The following is a 25,525-nucleotide window of genomic DNA, read 5'->3' as shown; positions in this document are numbered from 1 at the left end:
AAGAAACCTTTCTGTCCCCTCCTTATCGAACTGAAGATACTCACATAAAACGATACATCTATTGACATTACTTCATGTCACCAGACAGAACATACAGCACACCGTCACAATACAGTAGGCAAACTAGACATTGATATTTTGAGACATAGATGACAAACACCTGAAATTTACACAAAATAACATGTTTAACAGTTTTTAATAAATTTCTGAAACTTGACTTTTATTTCCCTATAACGTTCATAACGCTAAAATTTATGACTTGTTGCTGAAACATTTATTGTGAAGGTGATGGAACTTCGAAAATGAAATGTTTATATTGATTTTTAAAAAGATTGATAAATAAATAGCATTATGTTTTTAAGATTTATTCTCTCGTTATCAACTATCTACTTAATGATGCAACATATACTACAGAAAGTATTCAACAGTTAAAAACTGTGAAACATCTAATGAGCAGTACAACAATGAAGAGAAATTGTACCATATGTAACACAGTAATGAAATAAATTTCAATTCATTCTTCAAGTATCTTTGGCTACTGAATACAAAAAGTATTCTGGGCCTTAGTCCATTCAATAGATTAATGTAGGGGTAAATGCCAGAAGCTCTAAATCATTTCTGGCATGTGGTGAACTTGTTCAGAAGCAGTGAATATTGACAAAAATGATTGTTTTCTGGGATAAAAATGATGGTCTTTGCATACCTCTCCCTGTTTAACCTAGACACGCAGAAAGAGATCTGTGATCATCAAGCTCCACGATTGTGCTCTCTATACAACACAGCCCGCTCTCTCTATTGCAGAACCGACCTTCCAATTCAATATCATAAATGGATTTGGAGCATGCTACTTGCATCTCATACATAAATACATCATTCAGAACCAATATATTTCCATAACAATACTTAACTCTGAAACAATAAACTATTAGAAACATACTGTATGACAAAAAAGGTCTTCTTCCTTCATCCCTCCTTAGTTTGTGAAAGCCCTCCTGAATTACTTTGTACATATTGTAACACATATGTAATGATGCATGATACTTACCCTTTACTGTGACTCCTAATTTTTCTTTACATTATAATTCACAATAGAACTTTGTGAATTATCAACTTGCATATGTAATGATAGATGATACTTACCCTTTATTGTGAGTCCTATTTTTATTTACATGATAATCCACAATAAAACTTCGTAAGTCATCAACTTGTTTATATAATGTGTCATTGATCTTATTACAGTCCAGTAATATCAGATGGAGCAAAACATTTCTCCGAAGAAAAATAGAACTCTCTCTAATTTTTTCATAATTCTCAATTTTTTTAGTAAAATCCTGTAACAATACATTAAACTATTATAATATACTGAGTTGCTTGTTAGTAGTTTCTAATTAATTTTGACCTTGCAAAATTACATTTTATGCCACAGTTTGAACAGTGAAGTATTGTTCGCAAATAATTTGTCCTGAATGTAAAGCACACCAGTACGACACTATTAAAAAGAAGTCCGCCTTTCTCATTAACACACTGCTCCTCAAAAAATTCAGGAATAACGTGTGCAAAGAACAACACAGTCTTAACAAAAGATCCATAAAAATGTATTCAAGAGATGGACAACACACAATTTACACCCTGGAAAATAACATAATCAAGACAGGCTGCTAGTTAGGTTCCTGCAAGTTATTTTTATAAATTACTGGAAACAAGTGTCAGCTATTTGAAATATTGCACTATGGAGTAATACAACACCAGTAACCTTTCCTAAAATGTCCACAGATTGACACCTGATTATGAACTCATTCAAAACTGCAGAATTGAAGATATCAGCGGAAGAAAATGCTGACATAAAAGAGCAAATTTGGAGTTGTTGCATGTTGTATGTTTGGTTAAATTTGAGGACAAGAATGTAAATACAATAAGAGAAAAGAAATTATACGACAGACAGCTCTTTCTGGTGGTACATATGGAAAAACATGGTACCAAAACGTAGTGCATTCGAAAACACAACAGATAGCATAATCAGACTAACCTTTACTAAAATGGGAATTCGCACTTTCTACCACTGATCCCTTCAGTCCTGCTGCCAATGAGATTTGATTGATCAAAATAGTACAACTATCTCCTCTGTTTTATTAAAAAAGAAGAACAAGTTCAGACAGTTGGAGAGTTAAGAAAGGAAAAAGTTATTTTCTAAAGTGACACTCTATGAGAAAAGCTTCATAATTCACATTCTCTGGTGTCTACTGTTAAAAATGTTAATATTATGTAGGCCATAGGATAACTTCACTTATTTCTCTAAAAAAGGATGAAAGAAAATACAGGACTCACTGTAGTTTACCTTGAGTGTAGGAAATGGATCAGATTTAAAAAAATCTGCTAACTCCTCACCAGCTTCCCCATTTAAAAGATGCATGTACGGGTCATATGTAACAAGATACTTCTGTGGACCAACAGAATTTTTATCAAAACTTGAGAGAGCTTTTGAAAGAATCTGTTGCACACGATCCTCTTCTTCATACACTGGTTTAAGATATGTTTCTTCATTTCTCATTTCTGTCCAGAACAATATATTTCAACTTTTACATAAATATAAATAGAGCAGATCTGAGGTAACATTTGATAACTGATATGCAATGCTATTAGAGATCAATTTTGAAAGGCATGCAAGTAATATATACAAAAATTATACTTATAGCACTAGTAAATGTAGAAGGTAAACATGTCACAGCAAGATTATTTTTAGCCCAGCTGAAGCAAGACATGTATTTTTAATCTTCTGCACAAGGCAGTAGCTACTGAAGGAAAAAGTAACTTGCACATAATAAACAAGGCATGCATCATTCACAAAGACCTTCAGTTCCAGGATCAGAGTCCATGCAGGGTATGGTTACCGATGCGCAGTGACCAATTTTCATCCAAAGCACAGGGCTAGTTCATTTTTCTATTCAGAAGGGAAGGCTATTTGCCACCTTTCAGTCATTGGGCAATGACAGAATGCAACCTCTATAATCTTTCTCAAATGATTTTAGAAAAACTGTAGCTGTTGTTGTCTTCAGTCCTGAGACTAGTTTGATGCAGCTCTCCATGCTACTCTATCATGTGCAAGCTTCTTCATCTCCCAGTACTTACTACAACCTACATCCTTCTGAATCTGCTTAGTGTATTCATCTCTTGGTCACCCTCTACGATTTTTACCCTCCACGCTCCCCTCCAATGCTAAATTTGTGATCCCTTGATGCCTCAGAATATGTCCTACCAACCGGTCCCTTCTTCTGGTCAAGTTGTGCCACAAACTCCTCTTCTCCCCAATTCTATTCAATACCTCCTCATTAGTTATGTGATCTACCCATCTAATCTTCAGCATTCTTCTGTAGCACAACATTTCAAAACGTTCTATTCTCTTCTTGTCCAAACCATTTATCGTCCATGTTTCACTTCCATACATGGCTACACTCCATACAAATACTTTCAGAAACGACTTCCTGAGACTTAAATCTATACTCGAAGTTAACAAATTTCTCTTCTTCAGAAATGCTTTCCTTGCCATAGGCAGTCTACATTTTATATCCTCTCTGCTTCGACCATCATCAGTTATTTTGCTCCCCAAATAGCAAAACTCCTTTACTACTTTAAGTGTCTCATTTTCTAATCTAATTCCCTCATCATCACCCAACTTAATTCGACTACATTCCATTATCCTTGTTTTGCTTTTGTTGATGTTCATCTTATATCCTCCTTTCAAGACACTGTCCATTCCGTTCAGCTGCTCTTCCAAGTCCTTTGCTGTCTCTGACAGAATTACAATGTCATCGGCGAACCTCAAAGTTTTTATTTCTTCTCCATGGATTTTAATTCCTACTCCGAATTCTTCTTTTGTTCCCTTTACTGCTTGCTCAATATACAGATTGAATAACATCGGGGAGAGGCTACAACCCTGTCGCACTCCCTTCCCAACCACTGCTTCCCTTTCATACCCCTCGACTCTTATAACTGCCATCTGGTTTCTGTACAAATTGTAAATAGCCTTTCGCTCCCTGTATTTTACCCCTGCCACCTTTAGAATTTGAAAGAGGGTATTCCAGTCAACATTGTCAAAAGCTTTCTCTAAGTCTACAAATGCTAGAAATGTAGGTTTGCCTTTCCTTAATCTATTTTCTAAGATAAGTCGTAGGGTCAGTATTGCCTCACGTGTTCCAACATTTCTGCGGAATCCAAACTGATCCCCGCCGAGGTCGGCTTCTACCAGTTTTTCCATTCGTCTGTGAAGAATTTGAGTTAGTATTTTGCAGCTGTGACTTATTAAACTGATAGTTCGGTAATTTTCACATCTGTCGGAACCTGCTTTCTTCCGATTGGAATTATTATATTCTTATTGAAGTCTGAGGGTATTTCGCCTGTCTCATACATCTTGCTCACCAGATGGTAGAGTTTTGTCAGGACTGGCTCTCCCAAGGCCGTCAGTAGTTCCAATGGAACGTTGTCTACTCCCGGGGCCTTGTTTCGACTTAAGTCTTTCAGTGCTCTGTCAAACTCTTCACGCAGTATTGTATCTCCCATTTCATCTTCATCTACATCCTCTACCATTTTCATAATATTGTCCTCAAGCACATCGCCCTTGTATAGACCCTCTATATACTCCTTCCACCTTTCTGCTTTCCCTTCTTTGCTTTGAACTGGGTTTCCATCTGAGCTCTTGATATTCATACAAGTGGTTCTCTTTTCTCAAAAGGTCTCTTTAATTTTCCTGTAGGCAGTATCTATCCTACCCCTAGTGAGATAAGCCTCTACATCCTTACATTTGTCCTCTAGCCATCCCTGCATAGCCATTTTGCACTTCCTGTCGATCTCATTTTTGAGACGTTTGTATTCGTTTTTGCCTGCTTCATTTACTGCGTTTTTATATTTTCTCCTTTCATCAATTAAATTCAAAATATTTTCTGTTACCCAAGGATTTCTACTATCCCTCGTCTTTTTACCTACTTGATCCTCTGCTGCCTTCACTATTTCATCCCTCAAAGCTACCCATTCTTCTTCTACCGTATTTCTTTCCCCCATTCCCGTCAATTGTCCCATTACGCTCACCCTCAAACTCTCTAGAATCTCTAGTTCTTTCAGTTTATCCAGGTCCCATCCCCTTAAATTCCCACCTTTTTGCAGTTTCTTCAGTTTTAATCTACAGTTCATAACCAATAGATTGAGGTCAGGATCCACATCTGCCCCTGGAAATATCTTACAATTTAAAACCTGGTTCCTAAATCTCCATGACTATTAAATTTTCATCTCCCTTCACTATCTGAATAATTTCTTTTATTTCATCATACAATTCTTAAATTTCTTCGTCATCTGCTGAGCTAGTTGGCATATAAACTTGTACTACTGTGGAAGGTGTGGGCTTCGTTTCTATCTTGGCCACAATAATGCATTCACAATGGTGTTTGTAGTAGCTTACCCGCATTCCTATTTTCCTATTCATTATTAAACCTACTCCTGCATTACCCCTATTTGATTTTGTATTTATAACCCTGTATTCACCTGACCAAAAGTCTTGTTCCTCCTGCCACTGAACGTCACTAATTCCCACTATATCTAACTTTAACCTATCCATTTCCCTTTTTAAATTTTCTAACCTACCTGCGTGATTAAGGGATCTCACATTCCACGCTGAGATCCGTAGAATGCCAGTTTTCTTTCTCTTGATAATGATGTCCTCTTGAGTAGTCCCCGCCTGGAGATCCGAATGGGGGATTATTTTACCTCCGGAATATTTTACCCAAGAAGACGCCATCATCATTTAACCACACAGTAATGCTGCATGCCCTCGGGAAAAATTACAGCTGTGGTTTCCTCTTGCTTTCAGCCGTTCGCAGTACCAGCACAGCAAGGCCATTTTGGTTAGTGTTGCAAGGCCAGATCAGTCAATCATCCAGACTGTTGCCCCTGCAACTACTGAAAAGGCTGTTGCCCCTCTTCAGGAACCACATGTTTGTCTGGCCTCTCAACAGATACCCCTCCGTTGTGGTTGCACCTACGGTACGGCCATCTGTATCGCTGAGGCACGCAAGCCTCCCCACCAACGGCAAGGCCCATGGTTCATGGGGCGGGGGTAGAAAACCTATTTGTTAGAAAATTTACTTTCTTCATTTGCATTAAGACATAGAGAAAGCTTTTGACAATGATGACTGGAATACTCTCCTCAAAATTTTGAAGGCGGCAGGGGTAAAATACAGGGAGTGAAAGGCTATTTATAATTTGTACAAAAGCCAGATGGCAGTTATGGGTGTTGAGCACATGAAAGGGAAGCAATGGTTGAGAAGTGAGTGATACAGGGTTGTAGACTATCCCCAATGTTATTAAACCTGTATACTGAGAAAGGAGTAGAGAAAACAAAAGAAAAATTTAGAGTTGGAATTAAAATTAAGAGAGAGAAAATAAAATCTTTGAGGTTCGCTGATGACATTGTAATTCTGTCAGAGACAGCAAAGGACTTGGAAGAGCAGTGGAATGGAATAGACAGTGTCTTGAAAGGAGGGTATAAGGGGTATAAGATGAACATCAACAAAAGCAAAACAAAGATAATGGATTGTAGCCAAATCAAATCAGGTGATGGTAACAGAATGAGATTAGGAAATGAGAGACTTAAAGTAGCAAATGAATTTTGCAATTTTGGCAGCAAAATAAGTGATGTTGGTCAAAGTAGAGAAGATATAAAATGTAGACGGGCAATGGGGGAAAAAAGTGTTTCGGAAAAAGAGAAATTTGTTAACATAAAGTATAGATTTAACTGTCAGGAAGCTCTTTCTGAAAGTATTTCTATGGAGTGTAGCCATGTATGGAAGTGAAACATGGACAATAAACAGTTTAGACAAGAAGAGAATAGAAGCTTTTGAAGTGTTGTGTGATGGAAGAATGTTGAAGATTAGATGTGTAGATCATGCAATTAATGAGGAGGTACTGAATAGAATTGGGAAGAAGAGGAATTTTGGCACAACTTGTCTAGAAGAAGGCGTTGGTTGCTAGGACACATTCTGAGGCATCAAGGGATCACCAATTTAGTATTGAAGGGCAGCGTGGAAGATATAAATTGTAGAGGGAGACCAAGAAACGAATACACTAATCAGATTCCAAAGGATGTAGGGTGCAGTAGTTACTCGGAGATGATGGGGCTTACACAGGATAGAGCAGCATGTCAACCAGTCTTTGAACTGATGACCACAACAACAGCAACATGTGCTGTAGTGATTCACTGTTCTTCTTATGCACGTATTTCTAGTCATTATCACACTTATTGCAAGGAACGGAACATGACATTCTTGTCTATTATTTGTATATTCCAAAATCATATTCATCTACTCTCAAAAATAAATGTGCCTTAACAAATTTTTCTCTCTTGCTCTGTGTTTTACTCAACCTTTTTCCAATTGTGTAATTCCTCTGTTTTTAATGAAAATTGGCATCCTTTCTTCTTTCTCCTTCATACATTATTCTACCTTATGTCATTATTAGTCACACAATGATGACCTATTTTTGTGCTCAGAGTCTAATGTATTAAATTTTGGTTTTACTCTATCTCACTGTTTAATATTTTCTCCATGGTTGCTTGTTTCGTAAAGTTTATTACTATCCAGACCAGTCAGTAAAATTCAGATAACCATGCTTCTTTTCTTGCTAGCGGACTTCTTCTCCTTTGCAGTGTCTTCAGGGCTAGAGATGAAAAGAGCTGGAATACTTCTTAGTTTTACATATTGACAGATAATATTTCTTGTTTCAACACCAATATGTTTAAGCTCCTTTACACATTGCGTAAACAATCATATCACAACTATGTGCATGTAAATATCATGCTCAACAAGATTACATTTTGACAAACAAAATGATTGACAATGTAAGTTAGAACGACAGTTTTTAAAACTTCTTTTGTTCTTCCTCTATCTTTTCCTATAATGTCACTATTGTTATTGTGAGCGCCATCCACCCACGGCCATGACACACCTCCGAGCAGTGACATCTAAGAACGAGCAGCCCATAGTAGGTGTACCCGCTAAACTCTTCATCTTGTCATGCATATATGCTGCACCTATACACCTTGCATTACCTGCACATAATAATAAACCTTTTCTCTGACAATATGCTGTCCAAAACTTAACTACTAACAAAAATATTTATTAAATACTACAATCATTCTTCATTGTTTACAAGGACCAAGACTCTAACCCATCATTTTCCCCTAAAAATTATGTGTAACATCTCATATCATGCTGTATCCTTCCTATTGAAATGAAAGTCATCTTGAAAGTTACTTTCTTTAAATCATTAACAACGACTTTTAATTCTTTTCATGCTGTTTTACACAACAAATAAACGTCAGCCCTTTTTCTGATAATTCCAACCATTTTCAACCAAAATGCAAACTTTCATTAGAATATGAAAGAAACGGAACAAAGGTGTAGATTCCTTTTAGTTTACAAGTCCTACTAATGTACATTCCTTTCTCCAGTTTGGTGACTAGCACTACACAATGTGTGTATGTGGTTAATATTATTTTAACATCTATTACTTTCAATGTTTCTTTTCTAAGTTGTACTTATTTTATTTTATTTATGTTTGGCATTTATTATTAATTAATTATTTGTGAAAAATCTCCACTTTACTGTACAACATATAGTCGGATGAAATATTGGCTTTTACATAATTAAACAATCAATAGGCACAATTTCGACTTGATTAACTACTTGTTCCACCACTACCACTGCATGACTGTAGAGTACACATGGGAGATAAATTAAAAAATCTCATATTAAATCAGCCATATTGCCACTTTGGATGTAATAAAGTATTCACTGAGCTGGTGTTGTGATTTAATGCAGTTTATCAATAAACCACTTATGTTGTTGTTGTGGTCTTCAGTCCAGAGACTGATTTCATGCAGCTTTCCATGCTACTCTATCCTGTGCAAGTTTCTTTATTCCCAGTGCCTAGTTTCTTTATTCCCAGTACCTACTGCAACCTACAACCTTCTAAATCTGCTTAGTGTATTCATCTCTTGGTCTCCCTCTACGATTTTTACCCTCCACGCTGCCCTCCAATACTAAGTTGATGATCCCTTGATGCCTCAGAACATGTCCTACCAACCGACCTCTTCTTCAAGTCAAGGTGTGCCACAAATTTCTCTTCTCCCTAATTCTATTCAATACCCCCTCATTAGTTATGTGATCTGTCCATCTAATCTTCAGCATTCTTCTGTAGCACAACATTCCAAAAGCTTCTATTCTCTTCTTGTCCAAACTATTTATTGTCCATGTTTCATCTCCATACATGGTCACACTCCATACAAATAATTTCAGAAATGACTTCCTGACACTTAAATCTATACTTGATGTTAACAAATTTCTCTTCTTCAGAGACGCTTTCCTTGCCATTGCCAGTCTACATTTTATATCGTTTCTACTTCGACCATCCCCAAATAGCAAAACTCATTTACTACTTTAAGAGTCTCATTTTCTAATCTAATACCCTCAGCATCACCAGATTTCATTCGACTACATTCCATTATCCTCATTTTGCTTTTGTTGATGTTCATCTTATATCCTCCATTCAAGACACTGTCCATTCCATTCACCTGCTCTTCCAGGTCCTTTGCTGTCTCTGACAGAATTACAATGTCATCGGAAAACTTCAAGTTCTTATTTCTTCTCCATGGATTTTAATTCCTACTCTGAATTTTTCTTTTGTTTCCCTTACTGCTTGCTCAATATACAGATTGAATAACATCGGGGATAGGCTACAACCCTGTCTCACTCCCTTCCCAACCACTGCATCCCTTTCATGCCCCTTGACTCTTATCTCTTTGAAGGGCAGGCAAAACTGTAACTAACCACATACATAGACGGTTTTAATGGGCAGTGGTCACTGTGGCTAACCACATAATATTTTCTCCCTTCACCGCTCAGGACCCAGTAGTCTCTCTGCCAACCACCTAATTGTTGCCTAAAATGCCGCTAGATGGCAGTGCAGGTCTTCTGCGCGAATTTTTTCTGCTTATTCAGAACAATAGTTGATACTTCTTCATTGTTAGCACTGTTCTTGGAAGCGGCGTGCAGTATTCTCTGTAGCTCTTCTTTGTACGACTATTTTTGGTAAGTAATTGCTTATATTTACGTGTTGAACATATGTAAGTCTACGTGTAATGTAACTTTAAACTGAAATAGAATTTTCCATGTTTTACAGACAAATTTCTGTGTGGTAAGTGCTGCTAACCACCGCCCTTCTGCTCCACCCAGTATATTTTCTTCGTCTGCATCGAATATGTCTAGCCGAAAAGGAATAACTGAGGATGAATGTTACCGAATTTTGTTTGAAGAAATACCTTCTGGTGACAGCAGACTTGACAGTGATGGCAGTGATGGAAATGACCCCATACTCACGACAAGCTGTGCAAGTTCCACTCTTGTGTGCAGTCGTCTGTTGAGCAGTAGTGATTCTCGGGATGACAGTGAAATTGATGACATCAGTGAAAATAATATTTTACCAATTACTGTTCCATCAACAGTCACGGTAAACTGGAGCCAAGAAACAAGTGTTGACCAAGTGCCATTATTTATTGGAGAAGGTGGTGTGATCGCAGAAATAAAGAACAAAGTGAACTTAATGCCAATCGACTTGTTTTGTGAATTTTTCTATGAAACACTAATAAATCACATAGTGTTCCAAACTAATACGTATGCTACACAGAACGAAGTTGAAATTAAGACTTTTATTGGAATAAATCTTTATATGGCTATCACCAAAAAGCCTAGCTACAGAGATTACTGGAGCACTGATCCAGATCTTGGTGAAAGTTACATTTCAAAGCTGTTGCCAGTAAAACGGTTCAGTTGGCTATTGAGTAACTTGCACCTCAATGATAATTCGGTTGCTCCCAACAGAAACAGTCAGAATTATAATAAAATGTACAAACTATGTCCATATGTAGACCATTTGAATAGTAAATTCCAGGCTTGCTATAAACCACAACAAAAACTTGCTATTGATGAATCAATGGTTAAATTCAAAGGCAGATCATCTCACAAAAAATATATGAGGGACAAAACTATAAAAAGAGGGTACAAAGTGTGGATGTTGTGTGTGTGATCAGTCGTCATACACCCTTAAATTTGATGTTTAACCTGGAAAAGCTTCACATTCTCCAGTAGTGGGGCTAGGATTGAAAGTGGTTCTAAATTTAACCAGTGGTCTTCATGGAAACAATCATATTATTTTCATGGACAATTATTTTACATCATATGATCTGTTCAAGGACGTAAAATCCAATGGCGTGTACGCTTGTGGAACAATAAATCCCAGAAGGAAAAACATGCCAAAACTCAAGGACGAAAAGGAACTGGAAAAAGGGGAATTCGATTACAAAATATGCAATGATGGCATAGTAATCTATAGATGGAAAGATAACAGGGCAGTCAACTTAATTTCAACATGTCATTCACCATCAGACGTGTCCACAGTAACTCGAAAAATGAAAGATGGAATAATAACCAATATCACTTGTCCAATTGTATTGAAAGACTACAATTCCAGTATGAACTATGTGGATAATTTTGATCGACTAAAGTCAGACTATGCTATTGACAGAAAAAGCAAGAAATGGTGGATCAGATTGTTTTTTCACTTTTTAGACTGCAGTGTGACAAACGCCTTCATTATGCACAAAGAAATCAAAATGGAGCAGTTCTCCAATAAAGACTTCTGCCAAGAGGTGTACAAAATCTTGTTGGCTTCAAAAATAGTTGCAGTGACAGCTAATTTCTGTATCCCAAAGTAGTATAACAGTAAACATCAACAAATTCAATCATCATCTAGAAGATGTGCAGTTTGTAGTTCAAAGAAAAATCCAGTGTGAACAGTGTGGATGTGTTCCCTGAGAGCAGGGAAGAACTGTTTCAAGAGATACCACGAAAATTAAAAACTAGTTATTTCAAACTTCAACCACCAAATATCGAATTTGTATACTGTAATGGGGTGGTGGTTACCTGTAGTGACCACATTTAACGTTAATATTATTTGTTGTTTAAGTGAATTTTTACAAACTCAATGTATAAAACATGTCAAAACAGTATAAAAAAATGTGTTACAAGAAAAAGAAATTTGAAAGTTGCAAATAATTTTTCTTACTCCACTAGGGTAAATTTGAGTGGTGTTTACCTGCCCCTCAAAGAGTTATAACTGCCATCTGGTTTTAGTGGTGTTTACCTGCCCCTCAAAGAGTTATAACTGCCATCTGGTTTCTGTACAAATTGTAAATAGCCTTTTGCTCCCTGTATTTTACCCTTGCCACCTTCAGAATTTGAAAGAGAGAATTCCAGTTAAGATTGGCAAAAGCTTTCTCTAAGTCTACAAACGCTAGAAGCATAAGTTTGCATTTCCATAACCTATTTTCTAAGATAAGTCGTAGGTTCAGTATTGCCTCACGCGTTCCAACATTTCTACGGAATCCAAACTGATCTTCCCCGAGGTCGGCTTCTACCCGTTTTTCCATTCGTCTGTAAAGAATTCGTGTTAGTATTTTGCAGCTGTGGCTTATTAAACTGATAGTTCAGTAATTTCACATGTGTCAACACATGCTATCTTTAGGATTGGAATTATTCTATTCCTCTTGAAGTCTGAGGGTATTTCACCTGTCTCATACATCTTGCTCACCAGATGGCAGAGTTTTGACAGGGCTGGCTCTCCATAGTTTAGTCAGGGCTGGCTCTTCCAGGGCCATCTGTAGTTCTAATGGAATGTTGTCTACTCCCGGGGCCTTGTTTCGGCTTAGGTCTTTCAGTGCTCTGTCAAACTCTTCACGCAGTATCATATGTCCCATTTCATCTTCATCTACATCCTCTTCCATTTCCATAATATTGTCCTTAAGTACAACACCCTTGTACAGACCCTCTATATACTCCTTCCACCCTTCTGCTTTCTCTTCTTTGCTTAGAACTGGGTTTCCATCTGAGCTCCTGATATTCATACAAGTGGTTCTCTTTTCTCCAAAAGTCTCTTTAATTTTTCTGTGGGCAGTATCTATGTTACCCCTAGTGAGACATGCCTCTACATCCTTACATTTGTCTTCTAGCCATCCCTGCTTAGCCATTTTGCACTTCCTGTCGATCTCATTTTTGTGACGTTTCTATTCCTTTTTGTCTGCTTCATTTATTACTTTTCTATATTTTCTCCTTTCACCAATTAAATTCAAAATATTTTGTCTGCTTGTGTCTGTATGTGTGGATGGATATGTGCGTGTGTGCGAGTGTATACCTGTCCTTTTTTCCTCCTTTTTTCCCCCTAAGGTAAGTCTTTCCGCTCCCGGGATTGGAATGACTCCTTACCCTCTCCCTTAAAACCCACTTCCTTTCGTCTTCCCCTCTCCTTCCCTCTTTCCTGATGAGGCAACAGTTTGTTGCGAAAGCTTGAATTTTGTGTGTATGTCTGTGTTTGTTTGTGTGTCTATCGACCTGCCAGCGCTTTCGTTCGGTAAGTCACCTCATCTTTGTTTTTATATATAATTTTTCCCACGTGGAATGTTTCCTTCTATTATATTGATATCAAAATATTTTCTGTTACCCAAGGATTTCTACTAGCACTCGTCTTTTTACCTACTTGACCCTCTGCTGCCTTCACTATTTCATCCCTCAAAGTTGCCCATTCTTCTTCTACTGTATTTCTTTCCCCCATTCCTGTCAATCGTTCCCTAATGCTCTCCCTGAAACTCTCTACAACCTATGGTTCTGTCAGTTTGTCCTGATCCCATCTCCTTCAATTCCCACCTTTTTGCAGTTTCTTCAGTTTTAATCTACAGTTCGTAACTAATAGATTGTGGTCTGAGTCCGCATCTGCCCCTGGAAATGTCTTACAATTTAAAACCTGGTTCCTAAATCTCTGTCTTACCATTATATAATCTATCTGAAACCTTTGAGAATCTCTAGGCCTCTTCCACGTATACAACCCTCTTTTATGATTCTTGAACCAAGTGTTTGCTATGATTAAGTTAAGCTCTGTGCAAAATTCTACCAGACTGATTTCTCTTTCATTTCTTACCCCCATTCCGTATTCACCTACTACGTTTCCTTCTCTTCTTTTTCCTACTACCGAATTCCAGTCACCCATGACTATTAAATTTTTGTCTCCTTTCATTATCTGAATAATTTCTTTTATCTCATCGTACATTTCATCAATGTCTTCATCATCTGCGGAGGTAGCTGGCATATAAACTTGTACTATTGTGGTAGGTGTGGGCTTTGTGTCTATCTTGGCCACAATAATGTGTTCACTATGCTGTTTGTAGTAGCTTACCCGCACTCCTATTTTTTTTATTCATTATTGTACCTACTCCTGCATTACCCCTATTTGATTTTGTATTTATAACCCTGTATTCACCTGACCAGAAGTCTTGTTCCTCCTGCCACTGAACTTATATTTCTTGTAAATGAACCTTGCTCTACCGTATCAGGGTAGGTGTGTGCTCTGAGGTAATCACAAGCCCATATCATCAGTGGCGAAGGTCTGACACTTGCTTTTTATGTTATGGCCAGGTCTCTTTCACTTACACTCACAATTGAGGTAAGTCCAGTATACTTTACTAGTTTGGAGAACTCTATACAAATGTAAATGTTCCTCCCAAAACGTATCTCCCTAGCACAGTATAGGTCAACCCTTGTATGGGTTCACCTAACCTAGGTATAGGTCCTTCCTTTCCTGGGTCCACCTATCCTTTTCCTCCACCATACAATATATATGAGGCACACAGAGCAAAAAAAAAAAGTATCTTCTTCTGTCCCTGTTTACTTTGTTTAAAGAAATTTCACTTTGTAGGTATGACTTGAACTGACCTATTTAATCTATTTACGACTGATAGTGTCCTCTCTCCTTTGTTGAAAAGCTGCCACCTGCCACCTCTGTTAATGTTCTGGGTGAATAGTAGTACTGTGTTACATTAATTGCCTGATTTGCTCTCGCACTCTTATTGTTCTTCTAGGCAAATTTCAATCATTTTGCCTGGATGTTAACATGTCATAACTAAATTTAGGGAACAGGTGCATTTCTTTCCATACCCCAAGTCACTGTGATGTTGCTAACATGCAGCACACAATATGCATAAGAATCGTAGAATGGTACCTAAAGTTGTGAAAGCATGTACAGGAATTTGGGCTACTATACTTATTGACCCTTCTTGTAGTATGTAACTGCACGTAAGTAATTTGATCGCTCATTATCATAAGTGTGAATTAACTTATTACATCATAAATATCAATAAATAACTATACACTTATAATAAAAGATAGATAGTAAATATAAGTAATATTTGCTGACTGATTAATGTAATTTTACTGCTGGGGCAGTTTGTATCAATTTTGACTGAATAATTATATTTGTGATTTTAATCATTTTATTCTTTTCTATAGTTTATCTTACTAGGATAGGATAGTAGAAGATACATTCATTCATAGACAATAGAAAAACTAAGAGTACAAGAAACTGCTAGAGAGAAAATGAATTATGAAAGGCTGAAGCAGCTAACTTGGAACCTGGTCTTCATCAATCTGCTGAATCTCAATCTGCTGAATCTGCAGATTGCAGATACTCCTGAGGGTTTAAATTTTTTTCAGCATATTGATATTATATAAACATTCGGATCTTTTTCTCAAGTTTGATACTAAATAAATAAATCCATAATAAGGCTAATATGCCTCACGTAAGAAAACAAAATAACAAGTGTATAAATCTCAAAAATCAGCTCATAAATTAAATAAAAGTCTTTCCAATTTTGCCACTGGTTACAGGTATGTGGGGAGCATATGAGCAATGATTGTATGTGCTCTCAGCATAATATAAACATCATCCAGGTTTGGACAATAGATATGTCTTAAATCTTTATCTCAATTTATGCATTAAACAATTTTGTTAGCTACTGCATTACCTTTACATAACATATAATTTCTGACGTCAGACAGAATCCATCGCTCGCAAACCTCCCTTTCCCAGGTGGTGATCCACAGAACAGTTTATTTAATATGTATACTCCATCTTAATATGTATACTTAGTCTAAATCAACCCCAGCATATCCACAAATGCTCACATTCTTGTTATAAAACTTAAAATTACTATGTACTTCAGTATCTTCCTCCCTAATGGCTTTTCCTTGCCATATACTATGTCTTGGGGTTAAGTCTCCATGAGCACATTCCTTACAAAATAAATATCTTTCATATTCTTATGATAGTTGTACACTTTGGTACACTAGGACATCTTTCATCATTATTCAGTGACTTTGCCTTAAATACAGGTCTAATATGAATACAAGTATTAGATTTCGATTGCCCTAACCTATCTGATAGGGTTAAAAATTGTATAGGGACTTTGATATATTATGCAGTTTTTTAAACTGTAATAATTATGTCAAAATGGATTGAAACAAAAAATTAAGTCAAAAATGGATTGAAATAAAAATTACTTTTTTATTTACATTTACATATACTCCCATTTAATAGAAGAAAATTATATCAGGCATATGTCCACCTCTACTTTCTCAGCAGGCAGTTATCGGTCTATGGAGTGTTTGTGATGACCCTGTCACAGACGTCTCTGTTGATGTTGTCGATGACATGTTGAATTTCTTCCTCAAGTTGGGGAACTGTTTGTAGTTTGTTCTCGTAGACCTTGGACTTCACATAACCCCATAAAAAGAAGTCACATGGAGTATGGTACAAGATATGGGAGGCTATTACAAGTCACCAAAAACGAGATCACAGACTGGGGGAATTTTTCATGGAGTTGTGTTACCTTCTTGCAGGATAAGAGACACTTAGTCCCGTCCTGCTAAAACCACATACTGGCTTTATCCACTTCATCCAGAGCAGGCCAGAAATTGTTTCTGATCATTTGATGAAAATGCTCACTTGTAACTGTTCCTACATTACTGTCAAAATCTTCAAGAAAGAAGAGGCCGATCACACCAGCTGCCTAAAAGCCATACCAAACTGTGATTCACAGTGGGTACACATGGCTATATTGGGTCACCCTGGGGTTTTCCTGTCCCCAGATACAGCAATTTTGTTAGTTAATGAACCCACACATATCAAAGTTTGCCTCGTCACTGAAGATTAGTCGTTTTGCAAAATTGTTGACCTCTTTTTGTTTTGTGAGAATCTGCTCAGCAAAATTTCTCTGTTTTGAATGATCTGGGGGTTTAAGATATTGTTTGAGCTGAATCTTGTATAGGTGCATATGAAAATCTGTTTTCAAAATTCATTGCAACGGGGCCGTAGAAATTCCTGATTGTTGAGAACGACGTTGAAGCGACTAGGGAGGGTTCATAGTCCCATTATCCTGCATCAGTGCAATATTTTATTCCATACAATCTGTACAATTTCGTCTGAATGCTTTTATGGTTGCAATGGATGCGGTTTCCTCGAATTTCTTTATCAACCCCAGAAATGTTGCTGTAGGAGCATTATTATGCCAGAAGATCCCGCAAAGTTTATGAACAGTCTTTGCATAGCACTCACTGGTTCTGTAACGGGTATTCACACTGATAACACATTGAAATCAGCTCCATGTGCAACTACGATCTCAAAATACACAAACAATGATTGAGCAAGTAACGCTACAAATGTAGGTTTGCCTTTCCTTAATCTACCTTCTTTGAGAAGTCATAGGGTAAGTATTGCCTACATTTCACCGGAATACATACTGATCTTCCCCAAGGTCAGCTTCTAGCAGCTTTCTATTCGTCTGTAAAGAATTTGTTTCAGTATTTTACAACCATGACTTACTAAACTGATAATTCAGTAATTTTGACACATCAGCACCTGCTTAATTGGGCATTGCTATTATTATTTTCTTCTTGAAGTCTGAGGGTATTTCACCTGTCTTATAGATCTTGCTCACCAGATGGAAGAGTTCTGTTATAGCTGGCTCTCCCAAACCTAATGGAATGTTGTCTATTCCCAGGGCCTTGTTTTGGCTTAGGTTTTTCAGTGCTCTGTCAAATTCTTCATGCAGTATCGTATTTCCCATCTAATCTTCATCTGCATTCTCTTCCATTTCCATAATACTGCCCTCAAGTACATCTCCCTTGTACAGACCCTCTACATACTCCTTCCATCTTTCTGCTTTCCCTTCTTTGCTTAGGACTGGTTTCCCAGCTGAGCTCTTGATATTCATGCAGGTGGTTCTCTTTTTGCCAAAGGTCTCTTTAATTTTCCTGTAGGCGGCATGTATCTCACCCCTAGTGATATATGCTTCTACATCCTTCCATCTGTCCCTCTAGCCACTCCTGCTTAGCCATTTTGCACTTTCTGTCGATCCCATTTTTAAGACGTTAGTATTTGCTTTCACCTGCTTCATTTACTGCATTTTCATATTTTCTCCTTTCATCAATTACATTCATTGTCTTTCGTTTTACCCAAGGATCCCTACTAGCCCTTGTCTTTTTACTAACTTGATCCTCTGCTGCCTTCAGTGTTTCAACTCTCAAAGCTGCCCATTCTTCTTTTACTGTATTCCTTTCCCCTGTTCTTGACAATCATTCCCTAATGCTCCCTCTGAAACTCTCCACCACCTCTGGTTCTTCCAGTTTATCCAGGTCCCATCTCCTCATATTCCTGCCTTTTTGAGGTTTCTTCAGTTTTAATCTGCAGTTTGTGGTGTCCTGCCCACTCGTGTCTATAGGGTACCTAAAGGAAGCTGCTTTCTCGGATAGCAGACGATCTCACCTTATGCCCACCATCTGCTGCCACTAAAAACCCTGTAAAAGACAATATCATGAGGAGAAAAGTGATAATTGCAGCCTTCCTTCAGCTGGATGCTGAGGAGGGTGGAGCAGTGTCCAATGGCGGCAGCCGTGAAGAAATTCCACCAGTGATGATCCATCTCGTGGGTGCGAACAATGTTGTTGTTGTTGTGGTCTTCAGTCCTGAGACTGGTTTGATGCAACTCTCCATGCTACTCTATCCTGTTCAAGCTTCTTCATCTCCCAGTACTTACTGCAACCTACATCCTTCTGAATCTGCTTAGTGTATTCATCTCTTGGTCTCCCTCTACGATTTTTACCCCCCACACTGCCCTCCAATGCTAAATTTGTGATCCCTTAATGCCTCAGAACATGTCCTACCAACCGGACCCTTCTCCTTGTCAAGTAGTGCCACAAACTCCTCTTCTCCCCAATTCAATGCGAACAATAGGTGAGAAACAGTTGCAATGCTCGATCCCTCGTGTTTGCAGGTTCTGACAAAATGTTCCGCTTTGCCATTTGAGTGTGGACAGAATGGTGCACTAGTTTGTTGCTGTTTGCCATTGCGTTCACAGAACATTTGAAATTAATTGGATGTGAACTGAGAGCCGTTGTCCAACACTATGACTTCACGTAAAACTTCGAGGCAAAAAATAGCAGACACCACCTGAATTGTGCTACGTCATGTTGTTGAGTTCATTGGCACAGAGCACAGTAAAAGCAAACTTGATATATGAGTCAACCACAATCAACCAGCAAGTGTTCCAAAGAGGTCCTGCAAAGTCTATGTGCACACATTGCCATGGCGATTGTGACTTTGGTCAAGCACAGAATTTTTGTAGTAGAGTGGACTGATTTTCTGCACATGTGTGACACTGTGATACCATCTGCTCTATTTGGGTGTCCATATCCTGCCAAGTACAGTGTTAACGCACTAACTGTTTCATATGAACAATCCCCCAGTGTCCTTGGTGAAGTAACTGCAAAGCTTTAGGCATCAACACCTGTGACTGTCCCCTGTCATTTTGAACAAGAATCACACCTTTCTGTACAGTGAGGTTATGCCGACATGCTAAGTATCAGCACGCTATGGAGTTCTTTACGCTATGCAAGTAATGAGGCTAAGATGTGCGGATGTATGTTAACAAAATGTTCAAATCTGAACCAGCTTGTGTGGCCTGTGCAATTTTTCTAAAGTTTAGTGGAAAAGATTGAAGCAATTTAGAATCCTGAGCATCAACGTGACAACAAGAGGCAGCAGAAGCATCAAAGTCTGTATCAGGGCCAACTGGAAGACGCGAAAGTGCATCCACATTACCATGTTGTGCTGTCAGACAATACACAATAGACAACAACAAAGCCCATCTTTGTAATTTTTGGGCAGTTCATACAGGAACCAGTTCATTATATGAAACAAAGACCGCAAAGGCCTCTGATCCATTACAAAGCAAAATTTTCTGCCATAACAATAAAGGTGGAACTTGGCTGACACCATACACAATACCCAAAGCCTCTTTCTCAATTTGTGAATAGTTACACTGAGCTTTGGACAACACTTTTGATGTGAAACCAGTAGGCCTGTCTTTATCACCAATTCTGTGCAAAAGCACTGCACCTATTCCTTAAGAGGAAGGGTCAACTTGCAATACAACTAGTCTGTCAGGATCAAAGTGAACTAAGCATCGATCACTGAACAATGTTTCTTTAAGTTTTTGAAAAGCCACTTGACACTCATCTGTCCAAGGAAAGGGGATATTCTTTTGACGCAAAGCAATGCAATGGAGCTGCTATTCGTGCAGCGTTCAGTATGAACCGAATACAATAGTTCATTTTCCCTAAAACTGACTGCAATTCTGCGACATTGTGAATGACTGTCAAAAAATGTACCGCTAACAAATGCAACTGAGCAGGATGTACACTTGACTGTTTATGACATGACCATATTACTGCAACTCTGGTTTAAAAAAATCACACTTGTCCAGTCTACATTTTAGTCCTGCATCAGATACCACACGAAACAAAGCATGTAAATTTGCAGTATGTTCTTCAGGTGTAAGACCTGCTAGGACAGTATCGTCCAAATAGTTTGAACAGTTTGGCACTTGTGCAGTCAACTGTTACAAATATTGTTGTGAAATGATGAGTGCAAAGCACTGCCAAAAGGCAAATGCTAATATTTAAACAAGCCGAAATGAGTATTCACTATGCATACTTTTTGGTATTCTTCATTGAGCAGTACTTGAAAATATGTGTCGCGCAAATGAATTTTTGAAAAGTAGCATCCAGCACCTAATCTATCAATGACATCCTCTGGGTGTGGCAATGGATAAGTATCAATTACAGTCTGTGGGTTGACCATAGGCTTAAAGTCAACATAGTGACGAATGCGACCTGTAGGTTTTGGGAGCAAAACCAGTGGACTTGCCCAATGACTAGCTAGTATGAGCACAATAGCTCCGCTATCTTGCAATTCTTTAAGTTCAGTCATGACTTTGTCCCATACTGCAATGGGAACAGCTCTGGCCAAGAAAAACTTCGGCTGAGCGTTGTTTTTCAGAGTAATATGTGCGACAAAATTGTTGGCCTTGCCTAAACCTTCAGGAAAGAGTGGTGGGAATTCTTTTGGCAAGCAGGCTACACTGTCTGTTGCATGGAATGCAGACACTGCCAACACATTGTCCTAAATGTTAAAGCCAAACAAATTAAATGAATCAAGACCAAATATGATCTCACAATCACGTGATTGTAGCACAGTAAAAGTCACTTTTTGCGTATGCAAGTGATACATGGCAGATAAAGTACACTTTCCGAGAGCAAGAATTTCTTGTCCATTATAAGTCGTCAGTTGCATGCTAGTTTTAGACAGGCGAGGGGAGCCAAACAGTTCATATGTGTGACAACTCAGCAATGTGACAGAGGCACCCATGCCCAACTGAAATTTCACACATTTCCCACAAAGAAGCAAATTGACAAAAAGTTTGTTTGGCCAGCATATCACTGAAGAAACTGCATGCTTGCTAGTTTTGCTAATGCCCACTGCAGACTTTGAATATACTGCATTAATGACATGGGCCTTGTGACTCGATTTTTGTGAGTGGGCTGAATTCTTATGTTTGTTCCATTGCAAACATATGGATTGTACATGTCCTTTCCTACCAAAAGTGTAACTCTTTGCTTGTTGGGATGGGATTTGAGCCACGAATAACACCGAGGCAAAGACTTAATTCTATTCGCCTGACTAGCTGCCTGTTAGCAAACTGCTTATGCGGCATGGAGTGTTGTTTACTCAGCATAGCTAGCTCAAGCTGCCGCCACTGAATGGGCCAATCACAAACAAATTACTCAACCTAACAAATAGCTGGCTGCTCAAATTTATCGGCTGACACGGCATCTGAATCGTACAGATCTAGTATTTGCACTACTGCTGAAATGGTGGATCAGACTGTTTCAAAGTCTGTTCTCTGACTTTGACATCAGGTACATTGTGCATGATTGCATCACACAACATAACATCTGAATGTAAAGCACTGCAAGCACATTTGAATTTACATTTCCTTGTTATACCCTGCAAATCTGTTTCCCACTCACCATAAGTTTGTCCTGACCACTTTTTTCAACCAAAGAATTGATACCGAGCTGCTACCACATTCACTTGTTGGTCATAATAGTTAGTTAGCAAGTGTATCACCTGTTCATAAGTGTGTTTACTCAGAGTGGCATTAGGAAATATCTTTTGAGTTGAATGGAACACTGCACTTCCTACCGTTGTTAATAGACAAGGAAGTTTCACAGCTGCTGATACTTTGTGAGCTACTGTGTGTGCCTCGAACTGTTACAACCACTTCTTCTTGTTCACAAAACTGTCAAAAAGGCGGTATAGCAGTACGTGTTGCTGTAGGTAGTGCTTGTTCCGATGGGTGCTCAGTGTTGGCCAGTAGCTGCTGCACCGTGTTGAGCAGGGTGGAGATTTGCTGTGTCTGCAACTGAAACATCTGCATCAGCTATGTTGCATCTAACACTTGCAGGTGTGGCACCTGAGCAGGGAGATGCGATAGGTCAGGGGGGCATGTTGAAAGAGACAAATGCAAGAAACAGACAAGACAAGCAAGAAAAATAACTACAAAAAAAATACTGTTAAAGCAAGTAAATGCTCCTGCATCGAAAAGACAAGAGAGAATTAGGCACCAGCAAAACACAGAACAAAATTCCGTGGCCGGCAGGCACTGGGTTCATCGTATAACTTGTCGCCAATGTGGTGTCCTGCCCAATCGTCTCTTATAGGGCGCCTAAAGGATGGTGCTCTCTCGGATAGCTATACAACAATTCAAGCAAATCACATTAATGGTTTTTATTACAATAAAGCAGAACGACAATACTTAACTTTGCGTCGCAAGCAAATGGCGCCACACAAATAATCAACATCCTTCGCTATATATAATGTACATACAAGTAATTCACACAAGTTCATATGGCTCACAAGTAACGCCTCTTCTGATGCCTACCTTCTAGTGCGTGGTTTCTAGTCCGGGTCTGCTAGTGCATGTCTTCTGCAGTCCGGTCAGGGCTGGCAGAAGCGGCACTTATATTCTCTTCGGATTTTCTTTTTTATATTATAGATAACTGCATCATTTGCAAAAAATCTGAGGTTTCTATTGATATTGTCTGCCAGGTCATTGATTCAAAAATGTTGACAGCATGAGTTCCAATACAATTCCTTGGAGCACATCTGATGTTACTTCTGCTTTTCACTCTCCCTCCAGATATCACTCTGTCTTCCCAACTGATAAATTCTAAATCTAGCCACAAATTTTGTCTTATGTTCATGTGATCGTACTGTTGTTAGTAAATACTGGTATGGTACAGAGACAAATTTTCTTCCTGATTGTCTAAATCCATGTCTTTCAGGATGTGAGAAAAGTGCAAGTTATGTTTCACATGAACAATGTTTTCAGAATCCATTCTGGTTGGCATGAAGGAGTTGATTCTTTCCAAGGTATACTTGACAACAGATGGATGTCAATGAATTGTAACAGTAATTTTGCTGATCATTTGCGCTACCCTCCTTGTAGACAAAGATGATCTGTGGTTCCTTCCAACATCTGGGCACTGTTCTTTGTTCAGCTGATTCACAGTATGTTATCATTAAAATGGAAGCTAACTCAGCCGCAGTTCCTGCATTATCCATGAATTTCTGGATCCTAAGATTGGTTCCAAATTTCTTTGAGTTTTGTGAGAGATCTTTAGGGTAGATTCTGCTACGGTAGTCACTGAAGGCTACAAACACTGCCCCATTGACAAACAAACATATTTCATTCAGCATCTCTCAGTCTATGGTCCTATGATCTGTTTTACATCTACTATGCAGCAGCCCCTATTACCTTAGAAGTTTCTTTATAGAGGCTGTTTACCAGGATATATATCCATTGTTTGACCAGTTATTCTTTTCAGCTTGCACCCCACTTCCACTGCATGCTAATCACCAGAAGTAAATGTTCTGTTTTCATCTTTGAGAAGTGACACAACTGCATCTTTATCTACCTTACTGAATATGTAAATCTTTCTATTCATTTTAAATGATCTTTGTATTTGGGTAATCATGGTTGATGAAACTGCCTATGATCACTGATACCCAATTCAACATAAATATCCTCAAAGAGATCAGGAATATTCGTCGCAACTAGATCTAATGTATTTCCATCAAGTGTGAGTGCCCTATTTCCTCTAACTAGTTTTCAGAGAAAACTTTTAGTCCTATTTCACACATTGTTTTATCATGCCAACTACTTACAAAACTGTAATTATCCAATCGATTATGAAAGCCACATCAAATATTGACAGTACGATCAGGGAATTCTGTTTTGTCAGAAACTATATTTATGTAAATAATGGCATTATTAAAAGTGGCCAGCTGCTGCTTTTTTCTCTGCAAGAATCAATCTGTATTATAAGGGAACGTGTTTTCGAAAATTTTCGGTTATATTTAGGGGTAAGCCTGGTGATCGATACTCAATTTTATGCTCACTCCTGATACTGAGTCTCAGTGAAACAACTCGCATGCAGGTTCAGTTTCTATCTTGGTAGATCTGCGTTTCTCATCTACTGTGACAAACACACAATCCCTATTTCCTGTCTGCCTATCCTTTGCATATACACTTAGAATTACCCAAAACATTTCACTGCTGTCATCTTTCTGTATGTAGAATTATATGAACTCCACAGCTTTTTAACCTGTTTCAAACTCTGTTTCAAATACTTTATCATTTTATCACTAGGATTTTAATCGCATCATCTGTGGGGCACATTTCTCTGAGGATTTAGTTCCACAGCTATCAGAACCTGAATCTGATGTGGAGTCACTTAGGCTAAAAATTCCTTGTGCACATCCCACACACACTCAGTCAAGCAAAATAATTGACAAACCAACCTATTCGACATGTCGAATAAGGCCATCAGGCGTACACACCGTGGGCACAAGGTGATCCTTCCCATCACTTGTCTCCATTTCCCTCAGGGATACAATTATTCACTGTATGTTCCACAGTCAATGATTAACAGGTCCATATTGTTAAAGAGGTAGAGGGAATCTCACTGGCTAAATTTCACTTCCAGTGGAGGACAGCAAGTCTAACTTATGTAGGGGTTGTGTGTAATGCCCTAAGTTTTCCCAGGTCTCTGCCTCACCTATACAGGATCCTGACATGTCACTCACAGCCAATAGTATTTACTGGCGAGGAAAGAACTTGAGATAGTTTTGGTATCTCTGG

At 38.3% G+C, this 25,525-nt stretch overlaps 1 protein-coding gene across 1 annotated transcript in view; it reads right to left on the bottom strand.

Moving 5' to 3' along the window:
* Positions 1 to 25,525, bottom strand: part of LOC126455722 (dynein axonemal heavy chain 3) — a 1,249,696-nt gene that overhangs the window by 1,084,344 nt on the left and 139,827 nt on the right. The window contains exons 12-13 of the mRNA XM_050091491.1: positions 2,336 to 2,550; positions 1,141 to 1,331 (exon numbers count right to left, since the gene is read on the bottom strand). Of these exons, the coding sequence (XP_049947448.1) occupies positions 1,141 to 1,331; positions 2,336 to 2,550 (406 nt within the window). The remainder of the gene's footprint in view (positions 1 to 1,140; positions 1,332 to 2,335; positions 2,551 to 25,525) is intronic.

This window comes from Schistocerca serialis, chromosome 2 (genome assembly GCF_023864345.2).
Source record: "Schistocerca serialis cubense isolate TAMUIC-IGC-003099 chromosome 2, iqSchSeri2.2, whole genome shotgun sequence".
Classification (NCBI taxonomy): Eukaryota; Metazoa; Arthropoda; class Insecta; order Orthoptera; family Acrididae; genus Schistocerca; species Schistocerca serialis.
Note: the sequence above shows the minus strand (reverse complement) of the source record. Positions and strands in the feature narration are given on the sequence as shown.